The sequence below is a fragment of the Anser anser genome, assembly GCF_964211835.1.
Source record: "Anser anser genome assembly, chromosome: 1".
NCBI lineage: Eukaryota > Metazoa > Chordata > Aves > Anseriformes > Anatidae > Anser > Anser anser.
In genome coordinates this window covers 194,387,266-194,403,138 of record NC_139720.1, presented here as the reverse complement: position 1 = coordinate 194,403,138, position 15,873 = coordinate 194,387,266, and the positions used below count along the sequence as shown (strand labels likewise).

At 45.0% G+C, this 15,873-nt stretch overlaps 1 protein-coding gene across 3 annotated transcripts in view; it reads right to left on the bottom strand.

Moving 5' to 3' along the window:
• RDX (radixin) overlaps positions 1-15,194 on the bottom strand; it is a 41,266-nt gene extending 26,072 nt beyond the window's left edge. The window contains exons 1-3 of one of the 3 annotated variants that reach the window (XM_083810759.1): positions 14,912-15,132; positions 7,665-7,862; positions 6,811-6,883 (exon numbers count right to left, since the gene is read on the bottom strand). In XM_083810759.1, the coding sequence (XP_083666885.1) occupies positions 6,811-6,822 (12 nt within the window). In that variant the 5' untranslated portion in view covers positions 6,823-6,883; positions 7,665-7,862; positions 14,912-15,132. The other 2 variants (XM_083810760.1, XM_083810758.1) reach the window with 2 other exon arrangements.
• Between the last annotated feature and the right edge of the window lie 679 nt (positions 15,195-15,873).

Sequence of the window (15,873 nt, the reverse complement as noted above, 5' to 3'; positions counted from 1 at the left end):
GTGTCTGATGTCCCTTGGTTTGCTCAGCCCAGAGCAGAGCAGGCTGAGGGGAGGCCTCATGGCGGCCTGCAGCTCCCTCACGAGGGGAGCGGAGGGGCAGGCGCTGAGCTCTGCTCTCTGGGGACAGCGACAGGACCCGAGGGAACGGCATGGAGCTGGGACAGGGGAGGGTCAGGCTGGGGGTTAGGGAAAGGTTCTGCACCCAGAGGGTGGTCGGGCACTGGGACAGGTTCCCCAGGGCAGTGGTCATGGCACTGAGGCTGCCAGAGTTCAAGAAGCGTTTGGACAACAAAACCAAACCTGTGCTCTCAGTAGCGATGTCTGCAGAACCACAGAAACCTTTGGGTTGGAAGGGACCTTAAAGATCATCTGTTTCCAACCCCCTGCCATGTGCAGGGACACCTCCCACTAGACCAGGCTGCTCAAAGCCCCATCCAGCCTGGAAAATAAAGCTAACCAGGTGTGTTCAGGAAGGCCATAGGGACTATTTCCATTTTGGAGGTAAGGCAAGGAATTAGAAAATGCAGGCAGAGAGAGATGGCCCAGAAACTCATGGGAAGTGCAGTTGGGTATCCAGCTACTTTGAACCAACACTCTTAGTGTTACACTGGTGGCAGGGAAAATTGCCAGATCCAAACTATGAAGACCGCCACTAGTCTGAACATAATTGCACCGTGCCAACTTTATCACATCAACATGGAAACAGGGCGGACCTCTCACAACAATGAGAAACGCATGAAGGCTTCCTGCGGCACATGGTGGAGCACCACCACTCCTCATACCACAAGGCTCTTGCTATGCCAACTTTTCACTCTTGCTCTCACCAGGATTACACTTCTTCCTCCAAACTTCAGAAACTACTACAGAACATTTGACAGGACTTGGGCGATGACTTCAGCTCCTCAGTTGCACACATCCAGTTCTGCTGTGCACAGGCGCAGGGCAAGAGCTGCAACAAATCTCATTCACATGCATTTTTGACTGGACTCTGAGTAGATGCTTTCTAAGGGTTTTCTAAGGAAACCTAATCAAGAAACCCTCTAGGTGGTTCTACAATTCGTAGGAATATGCCCAAGCAAACTTTTTTTTTTAATGTTTAAACAGTGGCTACACCTAAGCATCATTTTGGTGCCACAATTTACTTCTTGTATTACTGACCTAGAGATCCCTATGCAATCACAGCTGGGCAACCCTTAAAAAATGCTATCATAGGCTTCACAAGTGGCTAACCTGGAACTTCCCAGAGGATTCACAAAGTCCACATCATGAAAGACCCCCCCCCCCCTCCTGCTCCTCCTCAAACCAGGCAGCGTCACACTGAATTGCAGCCAGGCCATGACAGCCAGCACCGAGGTGGCAGCGCAGCGCACCTCGGCCAGCCCTGTCATATCCCCTCCCCCCCAGGAAATCACCAACCACAGCACAAAGGATGAAGAAAACCCCAGTGCTGCCACTGCTCCACCTGTGCAGCTATCCAGAGCTTTAACGCAAAGGATACAGGATGTCTGCTCAGCTCCCACTTCAGATGTATGACTACACTGGTCAAAGAAAGAGGAAGACTTTGTATATAACACAGAAAAGGTCAGTTATTTGAGGAATAATGCACAGTACCATTAGAACAAGCCCAGAGGATGTAGAAGTAACAGAATGAGTCCAGAGGAGGGCAACGAGGATGACCAAGGAGCTGGAGCAGCTCTCCTAAAAGAAAAGGCTGAGGGAGTTGCTGTTACTCGGCCTGGAGAAGAGAAGACTCCGGGGAGACCTTACAGTGGTGTTCCAGTACCTAAAGGGGGCCTACAGAAAAGTTGGGGAAGGACTCTTTGTCAGGGGGTGTAGAGACAGGATAAGGAGTAATGGCTTTAAAGTAAAAAAGGGAAAATTTAAATTAGATATAAGAAAGAAATTCTTGACTATGAGGGTGATGAGGCCCTGGCACACCTTGGCCGTGGAAGCTGTGGGTGCCCCATCCCTGGAGGTGTTCAAGGCCAGGCTGGATGGGGCTTTGGGCAACCTGGTGTGGTGGGAGGTGTCCCTGCCCATGGCAGGGGTTTGGAATTAGATGGTCTTTAAGGTTTTTAATTAATCACATTAACTTTTGATCTCTCCTCAGATATGTTCCATAAAATCTGCACAAAAACTGACTCAGCTTAATATTCAATACTTCCTATTAATGTTCTTCAGCTGTTGCATGCTGAGATGAAGCCATGGCACTTGAGCTTTCATCAAGAAGCCCAAAACTGAGTGGGTACCGATATTTAGTAGGAAAAATATTTAAGATTATATGGAAAGGGTTTTCTGTGGTTTTGCTCTGTTTTAATGAGTACAATATGAGTTGGTCACATGCAAAAGCCAGAGAAATCAGCCTAATTCTTATCTGTAATCAAATTGCATGTAGCAAAAAAGGGTTTTTCCACAGTAACCAGCTGATTATTATCCTCTTTATATTATTTGTGTTAGCGGAGGAGCAGCACGTTGCTCCCACAGCTTTACACATCACACAAGTACACCCGGCACACTCTGCACATCAACCTCAAAGCAGACATACGAAGAGAACAATCAAAGAACAAGATAAGGTAAAACGGTGAGGATTAAACAACATTAGGAACAGAAGAGGCTACAGAAAAACAGCCCACAAAGTTTGATAATACTCAAAGACAAAAAAAGTTCTCCAAACTGACTTCAGTTGTCTATTTATGCTGCAGCAATACACCATTTATTCAAACCATAACTCAAACATTGTCCTGCAAAACAATAACATTCTGATGAAAACTGAATTTATAATACACAGCATTTCAACCCCACCACTTCACTGAAATTAACTTAATCTTGTAAATATTAATTTGAATTTTAAACACCCATATAATTCCACAATCTGACAGCTACCCTTTCGGGATACACAACACCATAAAATGCCAAAGTAGTCCAAAAAAAAGCTTTGCTTTTAAGCTTAGTAGCGTTGACATTTAGCCCTGTTACTACATAGCATAATGCTTTCTCTTTCGTGCCGTGCAGAGAAATGCTGCAAACTATCAGCAAAACAGCTGATAATTTTAACTCCTCTTACACCCTAAAAATGCAAGTAAAATTTCAGTCAATTACACCTAATCTTCTTAGCCTATGAAATGATTAACAGTTATGCAACTAATGATGCCTAATTTTAGTCTCCAGGTTTCTATTTTTGGTGAAGATCTGGGAGAATGGCACACAGCTAAGAAACATTTTGTATCTGTTCTTTTAGGTAGAAACTATCGAAAATAAGTTAAGATCCAACAAATACTCTATTCTTCTCTAAGCAGAGAACTATGCACGTTGCAAGTAGCCCTACCTAGTAGCAGCTCCAATTTTGATTACAGCAAAGATGACCTAATTAAGCAGCAGAAGTCAGCATTTTTTTTACATAAAGATCAGAACAAAAACTAATTGCAACTTAATTTTGCCCTGACAGACAGAACTGAGAACATGGAAGTCTCAAAATTATTTTATTTTGAAAGTAGAGGAGATGCTAAGGGAGCTGCATGAGAACAGAGCTACTTTGTTCCAAATACAAAGTAAATAGATTTTTCTACTGAAGCAATAGAACAAGAAAATGTTTAATAGTAGGTATTTTTCAGACACATTACCTTAATATCTCAGGACAATGCATTAAAATCACTTTAACCCTTTTCAAAACACCCTTTTTCACTCATGCTATTTAACCCAGTAGCCTCAGGGAAAATCCCAAACACTCACATAAAAACAAGGACCTTTTACTACCACATCTAAGATCATTCACAGTGGCACAAACCTTATTTCAGACAGAGGCTTAACTTCCAGGAAATTTGAAAAAAATGCTTTAAAATTCAGCTATGCTAAGATGCTTTACTGGTCCTCATTTACCTAATTTTGATTGGTATATTGCATAAGCTTTCAACATGAAAGCAAAAAAAAAATCTATTCCATTGATTTTCCTGTGATTAAGTGTTTAGTGATTTAAACTCATCTTTAACTTCATTATTTGTTACATACAACATCAAAATGAAATTCATTCCAAGCTGTAGAGAGCGTTTACTTCTATGCACAGATTCACTTATTTACACAAATATTGGATTTTCTGACAACTATCATTACAGCAGGACCTGGGAAAAAGGAAATATCTGACCAGGTCAAAGTAACACACAGAAGATGAGCTACAAAATAACACCATTAAAATTCTCTCCAATTATGTTAACTGTTTTTTTCTCAGTTCTGTACAACAGCTTATTCACCATTCTTTCATTAGTTTTCAGGTTAAAAGACATCTAAAAATAAAGCTACAGAACACTGACAGCTTTATTGCACAGCTGTCAAAGATGAAGAACAAGGAGTTGAAGCACAAAGTTGTTTCTGAGCTATATTTTCTTTAAAAGACTGGTAAGATCTGAAATCAACGTCCAGAGCGAGAAAACTTCTATGGCCCAGTGCTATGGAGCCCTGGCAGAACCCAAGCAAGGGTCTTCAAAGAACAGTGGCGGATCTATTGACCATGACCTATGACTAGGTTATTAGGGTCCCCAAAAAAGGAAGGGGGGGAAAAAAAAGGAAAAGCTTCAAAGCAGTTTATCATTTAAGAAGCTACCAGAACAAAACCCGAGGCTTGAGTTTTACAGGTAAATTCACTTAATCTGTGGCACGTGCACTACTACCGCATTCACAAATTACAAACGATAACTACAGCAACCTGACGTTTACTGGAGAAAAATCCCTTTGACATTTTTCCTGATCAGTAATCAATTTAATTTCACTTCATGGATCCTGTCACTTGGTTTTCTTCTGAGATCTCACATCATCAGTAGGAAAAGCCCAACACATAAAACTCTTATATAAAGCCCTTCAGAAAAGAATGTATATATATTCTCTCACTTTTGGCATGACTCCAGCTTCCTTTCTAAGATCTAGTAGCTAATTTCCATTCCTAGGGTGGACTGTGAGCCCTTTTAACACTTCTGCAATCTCAGCTCTGAGGAGAATTCTTCACTCTGAACCATCCTAAAACTACGTTTTCTATAATTGTCTCAGGTCCCTAAAGCAGTGGGAACACTGCCTGCCTAAGTTTCATGATTTTGATCCCAGAATTTAAATAGAGGTAACCTCACACAGGCTAAGGTTTTTTTTTTTTCCCCCTACTGATCAATTGCAAGGTCCTGCATCTGGGCTATGGCAATCCCAAGCACAAATACAGGCCAGGAGGAGAATGGATTGAGAGCAGCCCTGAGGAGAATGACTTGGGGGTGTTAGCTGATGAGAAGCTCGACATGAGTGAACCTTACCCTGGGCTGCATCAGAAACAGCGAGGCCAGCAGGGCGAGGGAGGGGATTCTCCCCCCGCTCTGCTCTCGTGAGACCCCACCTGGAGCCCTGTGTTCAGCTCTGGGGCCCCCAGCACAAGAAGGACATGGATCTGCTGGAACAAGTCCAAAGGAGGGCCACAAGGCTGGAGCACTTCTCCTGTGAAGACAGGCTGAGGGAGTTGGGGTTGTTCAGCCTGGAGAAGAGAAGGCTCCGGGGAGACCTTACAGCAGCCTTACAGGGACTCTTTGTCAGGAGGTGGAGTGACAGCACAAGCAGGAATAGCTTTAAACTAATTACTCATACTACAAATGAGTAATTGGCTACAGATTACTCATTCTAATTTCATACAGCGCTAAAATACTGTCCCAAATCACCTGGGGGGACGGTCACATGTGGGGTAAGAAAAATTAGAGAAACAAAACGCTATGGCCAGGCTGCCAGGAGCTCTGAAGCTCCAAGCAGAACTCGCAGCCTTTGGATAGTCCCATGCTCACGTTACTCATTGAGCTGTACTGATTCCAAACACCGGAGTGCAATGCCAACTACTGTAATCTCTAATTAATCGCAAAAATTTTATACATCCACAAATATATGTGCACACAGACTTATGTTCAGTAGTAGACAACATTTTGTCCCGTTCCTGATCTCAATGAAACAACAGTAAACAAAGGAAGCCTGCAGGCTGTTACATAAACCAATTAAGAAGAATAGAAATAATCTCCTCTGACAATTCAGTTCCCTTTCTGCATACTTTGCTCACTAGATCTAAGTGGAAAAGACAACCAAAAATCGTTTAACACATGGCAGACAGAAAACGCAAGCATCCAACATTCCATCAACAACAAAAGATCAAGCTGCTGAACAGTTATATCCTTAAAGAATTCCAGAACCAGTACAGAAACAAAAATCTGAGATTTCTTTTTTCGTCTACAGAAAGTGGATGAGCCCTTATTTTAGCTGAAATGAGATAATAGGAGACCACAAATATTGCTCGTGTCCTTCCTTCCACACTTACCTTCCAAGTTATACCCCCGATCACAGTAAAAATATCACCTAATGGTCTTGTTGCTACCACCGACACTTCATGTGTTCTGCCTTTCCCTGACAAATCCTACAACAAACCCTTTCACTGATTCTAACAGACCTTGAGTCAGGCCTCCATCACCCACTGCACGCCACCTCACCTCAAAGTCAACAATTCCTGAAAAGTTGTTCCTCCTGCCAGCCAAACGGGCCCTAAGTTCACTGCAGCTTGAGCTCTGCCCCCTCTCCAAGTGTACACACACAGCCGTGCTGCACACAACTCCTCCCAGCACTGAGATTTCTCGAGCTTTTTTTTCCCCCACACGTTGGTATTAAACTACCTGAACTCCGACTGTACCTTACCAGATCTTATAAAACCTAATAAGGGCAGAGCCAAAGTAACTAGAGCTGTTTTAAGATAACCATTCTAAAAATTGAAAATCCCATTACATTTTAGAGAGTAAGGAAAGAGCTACTTACTGGTTTCGGCATTTTGCTGGTTTTCTTTTAGTCTCTTGTCCAGTTAAGTCTTCTACAATCTCTTTGACCCCTTCTGTCAAAAAAAACAAATGCAAAAGGCTCGTTTTTAAATTAATCATAACAGAGTTCACGTACATCACAGCAAATAGTACGAATTCCAACACAGATAAACAAGAGCTCTACATGTACACAAGAGCTCTATATGTACAAAATGCACATTTCAGTAGGTAACATCGATTAAAAAAACAACTAAATTAGCTACTACCAGAATCTACAGATGTCTAAAAAGTAACCTCCTTCCCAGTTTTTACAGAACACTAATCCACTAGCGTTAGAAAAAAGACACAGATCCCCAACCAAATTCTTTTAAAAACTTTGATATTAGACATCTTCCAGTACTGAAAGCTTGTAATATTATTTGAGAAATAAAATTTGAACAAGGAACTCCAAAGCTGCAATTTAATCTGTCAATGCTAGCCAAACTTGAAGCTTCATGCAAACAAAGAAAAAACGAACATTTTTAAAGCATCAGACTGTATTTCGTGTCCATAAAAGCATCCATTTGTCTCGGGGAACAAGTCATGAACTCATTTTTCCCTAATGAAGAGAAATTCCAGTTGCCAGACCATTACAGTAAATAAGGAACAAAATCTGCACTGCTTATTTTTTAAGCAGAAGGGCTCTAAGTTATGTCTATGTGGTAATGAAATTAATTACTGTCATCTTCTGCAAGTTCAAAACAGTCTTCATGCCTTGAAAATAATAAAAAAAAAAAAGCTTGTAATTTCATTGGTAGGTTGCATCCTGCCTTGACTCAATTCACATCAACTCAGAAAGCAAAAGGAGCCGGTCACCTTCTCGCACACTTTCAAAGGAATGGGAATCTATGAATCAGTCCTGCTGCTGGTCTGCAGAGTACTAAAGGTGGCACTGCCTCCAAAATAATATAACTGTAATTGCTCCGAGTAGTATTTGTCTTGGTGCAAACGTCATCTGAGATTTCAGTATTATAATTCCATGACTACATCAGACAGATAACATTTTCAGAAGTGCTTGAGGAAAAAAAAAGTATAGGGACAAAATCAAAATGTTTAAAGCAATTTATTTATCAAAAGCAAACTTCTGTATCAATGATTTCTTATTCATCAAAAAAAGTATTAAGTATCATTACATATATTTAGAAAAGTTCTTTTTTCTTTGCTTCTTGGCAAAAAATACTGTAAATATCAACAAACATTTGCACAGTAAGCTAAGGTACACTTTTTTCTTTTTCTACTCTGTAGAGATCGTTTGAAAAGAGGGACTGGAAGAAAGAGATAAAGGTTGAAAATAATTTAAGAAGCATCAATATTGTTGGCTGGTAAAGAAAAATGGATGACTAAACATTACAGGAAGAGATCCAACATTATAGTGCAGATACGGAACAAGTTTTGTTTAATCGAAAATCATCCTGAAATTAAAACGGTATCTTTAAGGTATATTCACTATGGCATAATTAATGTAGCACAACTATAAAGGTGTAACATAATATATTATAGTTGGCCCACCATAAAGACAATTACATTCCAGTAGGATTTTCTTATTTGCTTTGGGTTTGAATTTTGAGTTTTTTACTTTGGTTTTGAATTTCAGAAGATATTCTGAAGCATTAGACAGTATCAGTAAGTCTATTTTACCATTTCAATACATAGCCTGATAGAATTTGTAAAATACGAGCACACTTTTCCATAATCCCCATTTTTTAAAAAATTAGGGTTTTTACCCAAAAAACTTTCAGGGGGGAAAGAAAGATGAGACTAATGATGTTTCTACCAGGTTTTCTGGGACCTTACAACACTCTCCTTTGATGCAATTCCATGGCACATGTTCAGTTCACAGAAGACATTGCCGCCTCCTCTCCTCCTTTCTCTAGCTCGGAGAAACCCAGGAGCAATAAAAAGCAGAACAGGCTTGGCTCTGACTCCTGCTACCTGTAAGCAGGGCCCTGAGCTGGAGCAATCCCTGTGCCCACCTGGTTGCCAGCAGAGGCTCGTTGCCCGTAACACTGAAGGCAGGCAGAAGCCCTGGAGTTAAGCTCAGTTAACTAGCGATGTAAAAGCTAAACTAGATTCCCATCCACCATTTTAGAAGCGTGCCAACTCAGCAGTGCTAAAAGGAGTAGGAAGTAGCACAACTGCTTTTATGTGCCTGTAGTAACATTTGCATTGACAAGAGGAGGCATGGGGAGACGACCGATACTGCCTCAGAGCAGCCGCCAGGAAACAAATGGGAGCAGATGGCTCAAGGCTGAGTCCAGGGCGACAAACTGGTTCCTGGCTCAGGGCTTCCTAAAAGAGAGAGTATCGAGCACTTTCTGAAGGGACTGCATCAAACTCTCTGATGTTCTGTCCTTGCAAGTTCTCCCACAAATGTATCCTAATTTGGGGGGGATCGGTTTTACCTAAACATTCTGTTAAACTCCAATCAAACAACCAACTCTAAGTTATTATCTGAAAACATACTCTAAAACCCTTAAGGTATTTTTTTTAAATCAGAAACATCAATACAAAAAACTATCCTATAAAATAAAACAAAGTCATCAAATCCCAAATAGGAGACACTAAGTTAACTGAGTTCACAGAATTAACACATCGCTCACGTGCAATGAAACAAAGTTACCTTGTCCAAAACCCAACAGAGATGAACTGTGCCCCTGGCAGCCCCACAGATCTCAGGGGCCTGGAAAGTGACCACAATAAGTAAACAACAGAAAAAAAAATCTATGGAAAACAAATAATATAAAAGACATTTTTGAAGTGTGCTGCAGTAACTTAAAGTCTGTCATTTCATTTATTTAAAAGGAAAATATTTCATAGATTTACTCAACTAGGCTGAAGGTTGTTTCTATTTCAGATGATGAAAACCATGTGGTATATTACAAGAAAAAAACACACTAAGTGTTACACCAATGTTAGTTTAAAAGTTACATTTGTAAGATGGAAATAATCTGCACATAAAGGAAAAACAGCCTGTGTCTACATGCTTTCACACTCGAAGTGTTACACATTTTCAGTTCAGTATGCTCACACAAAAGCACTGCAACAAAGAGTGATTGCTACAGAAAAATCAAGAGCTTCGCATATCTCAGAACTGTGCAAGAACTGAAATCAAGCAAGAAGCAAACAAAAAAACAACACTATCTTTCCTGAGCACTGACACCAGCTAGCATTGTAACACAGCAAACGCGAAAACATTTGTCCAAAAGAAACCAAAAACTCGCTGCCATGGAAAATAGCGTGCGTCTGCACTGCTGTTACTGGAAGGGGAGCTCACGTCTGCCACTCGTGTGCCCAGTAACTTTACACTTGGTGGATGCAACAACTTCAGTTTTACTCAGCTTTTAGCTTTGACACAGTTAATTACTTATAGTTTCATCTTAATGCCCACGTCAAACAATGCTGCGAACAGAAGAGCACATCCAACGGGATGGGGAACGATATCCCGTATCAGCTCCCACGTTCTGACGCCAGCCTCTGACCTCCTGCACACCGCGGCTGCCGCTGGGGCACTGCGAGTCCCTAAGGTGCCTCTTCTGAGCCAAGAGGATTAAGCAGGGTCGTGACTCCGCAGAGTTCCTGCTGCTACAGCGCTCCAGTCCTTGAAACCTTCGCGGCAGATGCTAGGAAGCTGGACCAAACCACCAAAATATCAGCTGGCTCCACATCCCAAACCAAACCAAACAGATTTGCCCAGAACTTCAAAAATTCTCTTAAAGCAAAGAATTGCAATTTCAACTCCTTTCACTACAAGGCAGTTAGATTTTTAAATCATTATCATCCATGTTTCCAGTTATGCCACAAAAGGCAACAAATAAAGCAATTGTTGGAAGACAACAAAGGAAGCTTTATGCAGAAAATGATGGTGCATGAAGCGCTCGATGCCAAAATTCTGTCATATAATTTATGCAGCAGCTGTTTTCAAAAGAAACATTCATGCACACAGCCGTGGGTCTGAGGTCAGGTGAGGAAGATGACTCAAGCAGGGCACCCGGACAGCAGAACCCAACCCTCAAAAGCAGCAGGGTCCCTACACGACAGCTTAGGACCTTCCCTCAGAGGCAACCTCTTAGCAGCGTGCTTCCCCAGCTCTATGAAGAGGCTCACCCTCTGCTTTCCTGCATGCAGGTGGCAGGGACCACAGAGCTTCAGCCACAGCAATGCCAATAACTTCCTTCTTTACAGGAATCACAGAATGGTTTGGGTTGGAAGGGACCTTACAGATCTTCTAATTCCAACCCCCTGCCGTGGGCAGGGACACCTCCCACCAGACCAGGCTGCCCAAAGCCCCATCCAGCCTGGCCTTGAGCACCTCCAGGGATGGGGCATCCACAGCTTCTCTGGGCAGCCTGTGCCAGGGCCTCACCGCCCTCTGAGGGAAGAATTTCCTCCTAATATCTAGTCTAAAGCTCCCCCCTCTTTTAAAGCCGTTCCCCTTTTCCTATCACTGCACCCCTGACAAAGAGTCCCTCCCCAGCTTTCCTGTAGGCCCCCTTTAGGTACTGGAAGGCCGCTGTAAGGTCTCCCCAGAGCCTTCCCTTCTCCAGGCTGAACAACCCCAGCTCCCTCAGTCTGTCTTCACAGGAGAGCTGCTCCAGCCCTTTGATCATCCCCGTGGCCCTCCTCTAGATCTGCTATAACAGGTCCCTGTCCTTCTTGTGCTGGGGGCCCCAGAGCTGAACACAGGGCTCCAGGTGGGGTCTCACAAGGGCAGAGCAGAGGGGGAGAATCCCCTCCTCGCCCTGCTGGCCTCGCTGCTTTTGATGCAGCCCAGGGTACGGTTGGCTTTCTGGGCTGCAAGCGTACCCCTGAGCTGCATCAAAAGAAGGAACTTCTTAAAACTAAATATACTTTTTCTTTTCAGTCTTGTACCGTTCCAATTTTTGAGGTGCCTAATAGCTTTAGAGGCAGCAGCAGGAAACGCACAGGCCACTGTACCTGACTAACTGGTCTCAGCTTTCTACCAAAAGATTTTACTCCAAAGCAGCCTGTGAGTACCTGCAGGGCAATCATCTTTTCCACTAAGCCTAACAGCTCCCTAATGACACACTTGCAGAAGTCCAATAAAGAAGTTAATTCACCACAGGCTCTACCTCCGCATACATCTTTTTCAGACAGCTGAGGAGATGCGGGCTACACAACTGTCTCGGAGGTAGGCAAACCACGGGGGAAAGCAAAGCCAGCTTTCTTACAAAAAAGGAGAGAAATAGCAAAGTTCTACAACAATAAAACAGAGATGTGACCAGAGCTGGTTATCACAGTTTTCCATACCACCATTTTGAGTACTGTACCTACACCTTCCTAAGAACACCATTTCCTCCCAAACCTACCCCCAAAATACTAGAGACAAGCTTGCTGTGCCTCTGAAAGATAATTCCTATATAACCAGTACAATTCTTATGCCTTAAATGTATTTATAGCTAAATATATTCTGAAGAGGCAAGCGTTTCTTCCAAACGGGAGATCCTGGTAACTCCAAAAGCACAAATGGGAACTCGGCAGTTGGCAACACCGCAGTCAAACAGAAAGGATCACAGCCCAGCCAAGGAAGATTTATGCAGTGCTTGCAGTTTTACCAGTCCGTGACAGATGTGCTGTACAACTTACATATTAATCTGAATATAAACTCTCATCCTCACATTTTAAAGTGCTCACAACTGCACTGGTTGCAATAACTATAAGATTTTGAAGAGTTCTACAATGACAACATCCACTCTTCCCACATACATCTCATAAAAATGGAAGTTACAAAATGTGAGCAATACTAGTACTCTGTTGTTTCAATAAACTCCTCTGTGGAAATACCACTGACAGGTAACTGTCACAAGTGAAATCCCGGATATATCCCATCCTAGAAGCAGGTATTGTGTTTTCTGAACAAAGCAGGTAAGTCTCTTAGCAGCAGTTCCACAAAATAAAGAAAACCTGCTAACGTGAACTTGCCATCCGCATCAGACTCCACGTGAGCTGGCTCGAGTTCTTGAATCAAACTGTTCTAAAGATGTTAACTCCCTGGTTGGGCCAATGCGCTATTTGTTTCTCCTTGTATTACACGACTTGAAAGTTGTATTTCAGAGAGTAATTAATAAACGTCTAAAGCAAAGAAAAAAATTAATTCAAAGCATAGCTAAGGATTAGACTACTGGTGAAGTTACCCCCCAGATGCAGCCCCCCCAACACTGAAAGCAAAGGGTTTATTTACCAGGTCCCTTCAGCTCTGGAGAAAACTCGCTAAGCACGCAAGACACTCAGCGCTGCTTTCATGTACCGGTATCTTTTGACAATCAGGTCTTTCTTCACAAGTTTGTATAAAGTTTTGGTTACATTTACAGACTTGAAAATCCTCCCTTTCCTCTACTCCCACACACTTTTACTGCAATACAAAGCGATAGGCCAGCTTTGATGTATTTAACACATCCAATACAAAGAAGTAATACCTTGAACAACTTTCCTTTTAATCCCTGCCAACAAAAGTACCCCTTCTTAAAAAGCTGAGCAGCAATTTAAGATCTCTGAAGAAGAAAGGCCATATGCGTAGCCTAACAATGCCTTAAGTACCTTTAGCTGCTTTATTTACCAGGAACTGCCTTCTAACGTCACAACCTTCTACATTTCTCACTCCCTAACCTTGCACCTTGTAGACAAAGCTATGCTCTCATTCAACAGCTTTACCAAATTTGCTGTGAACCAACTTTTTTTCTGGCAGCTCTGAATATCTTCAAGGTCTGCAACACTCTCCATCGTGATGGCAGAAGTAGGCAGTGACAAGAACGCTTCTTGTCCTCCCAACAGACACTTTTACACTGTTTCTTTCAGTCAGCACTCACGGAAAACTCTCTGGACAGCTCCTGACATGTCACACCATGTCCTTTTCCATGCGTTTTTTAAAGTTGTTTACTGTACTTTTGCTCTCTCGTCTCCCGAGCTGATAGAAGAGCTGTGTCACTCAGCACAAAGCTTGGAAATATGCCACTGCCTTGCAACTGCCATTTGCCAGGAGGGCTCTTATCTGGGAACACTGCATTGACTTAGAGTTTATTTTTCTCACAGCCCCTCTTAAGCTGAATCAATGGATCAATGGAGACAAGTTCTACAATCCAATAAAGAGTCACTACTTTCCCCTTATCTTTATCGATCACAGACCCACCTCGTGGCAGTTGCCGTAAGGTTTCTGCGTGCCAGCTCCACGCCTGCCCTCGCCACACAGCGCCCGGCAGCGCTGTGCCAAGGTGCTGTGAGAGAGCTTGGGGCAACCGTGGCATTTCTGTGGGCACCCGAGCACGGCTAGTGCCGTACAGGCTGCCAATGCACCCTGAAAACGCTGCCGCGGGTTACAACGCAATGACAAGCACCCCGAATGGCAACAGGGCTGCGTAAGATGCAGGGACACCTCTGACTCCTGGCCCAAACCAGTCACCGAGATAGAATAGGTTTAAATTCAGAAATGTAGCTCCTAAAACTAAACAAAAAAAAAATTTAAAGCTTGAAGCAGGCAGAGGAACACGAAATAATTTGCTGGGATGTCAGACTGGAAAAGACAGCTTCTTAGCACCTCACGGCTGGCACGACCAGTTGTGTTGGCATGGTGTCCAAAGAGAGACCTCCCCACGCTCGAATTAAGAAAAAAAACGGCAAAAAACAACCGAATCCCACGGAGTGAAAACCCGAACCTCTTCACTGCGCCGCCCTTTGAGCGGCCAGCAAGGCTCACGCCGACCTGTGCACAACACGAACCCACTCCACAGCCATGCACAAAGGCTCATTGAGGGCCGCCAGCTCTGCCGGCCCTTCAGGACTGGCGAAGCAGCCGCTGGTTGAAAACAATAGCCAGCAACAGATGCTCCGCAGCCCCCGGTTATGAAGTAATCCCTCCCCAGCCCTCCCCGCTCGCCGCTGACGGGACATGAATAATGCAGCGGGGCCGGGCAGCGCCGCCGGGCCGGGGGCGAGCTCCTGGGACCCCCACGGAGCCTCCTCAGAGCCCCCCTCAGCCGCCCCCCGCCGCCTGAGGGGAGCCCGGGGCCGCCTCAGCGCCGCCGCCCCCGCCCCGTCCCGCCTCGCCTCACCTGGGGCCGCGCTCCCCCGGCCGGCGGGGGGCGAGGCGCTGGCGGCGGCTGCCGCTCCCGAGGGCTCAGGGCGCTCGCTGCCCACCCCCGCAGCCCCCGCCCGCCGCTGCGGGGCCGCCCCGGTGCTGCTGGCGGCGCCGCCGGGGACGAGGCGCCGAGCGCGGCGGGCGCTGACAGCTCCGCAATATGGCGGCGGCGGCCGCCGGGCACATCCCCCCCCCCCCCTCCTCCCGCCTACCCGCTTCTGTCGGGTTTTGCGGCTCGGGGCGCAGCGCGCATGCTCGGCGCGGGAAGCGCATGCGCGCTGCGCGCAGCGAAGCCGTTGCCCGTAGCGGAGCCGCTGCCCGTAGTGCCGGCGGAGGGGCACGGGGCTGGCGGGGCGCGGTGAGGGGGCGGTGCTGCGGCTCTGAGGGGGCGGTGGGGAGCAGTGTCCTGCCGCCGCGCTGAGGCGGCGGGGAAGTACCCCCGGAGGTCCTCGGGCGGGAGGTGTGGTGCCGCCCCTCGGTGTCCCGGCGGTGCTCGAGGGCGTGAGGAGCGTCCTCCCGGGGAAAAAAAAAAATAAATAAAAATAAAAACTCTTGGCTCGCCCATGTGAAGAGGCGAAACAGCTCACACGTCCATGCTGGTGCAGGGCGGTGGGACCCTCACTGCTGCTCCATCACTCCAAGGGGAGAAGGAGGTGTGCTGGGATCACACGTGGCTTTTCGTTTTCACATTTCCATTTTTTTCATACACAAACCCTTCAAAAAACCCTCCACAAACTTCTTGTGGAAGGACAAGAAAATTCTCCCAGTAGATTCTCCCAATCCTGAAGGACAAAGTCGAGGCGGTCCCAGCCCCCTCCATGGACTTGCAGTTTATTTTATTTGCAAGTAACCGGAGGTGCTCCCCGAGCTCGGTGGCAGTGCAGCCGGGGAGGCCAAACAGCAAGGCTCGGTGCAAAGGGATCCACTTGAGCTCCC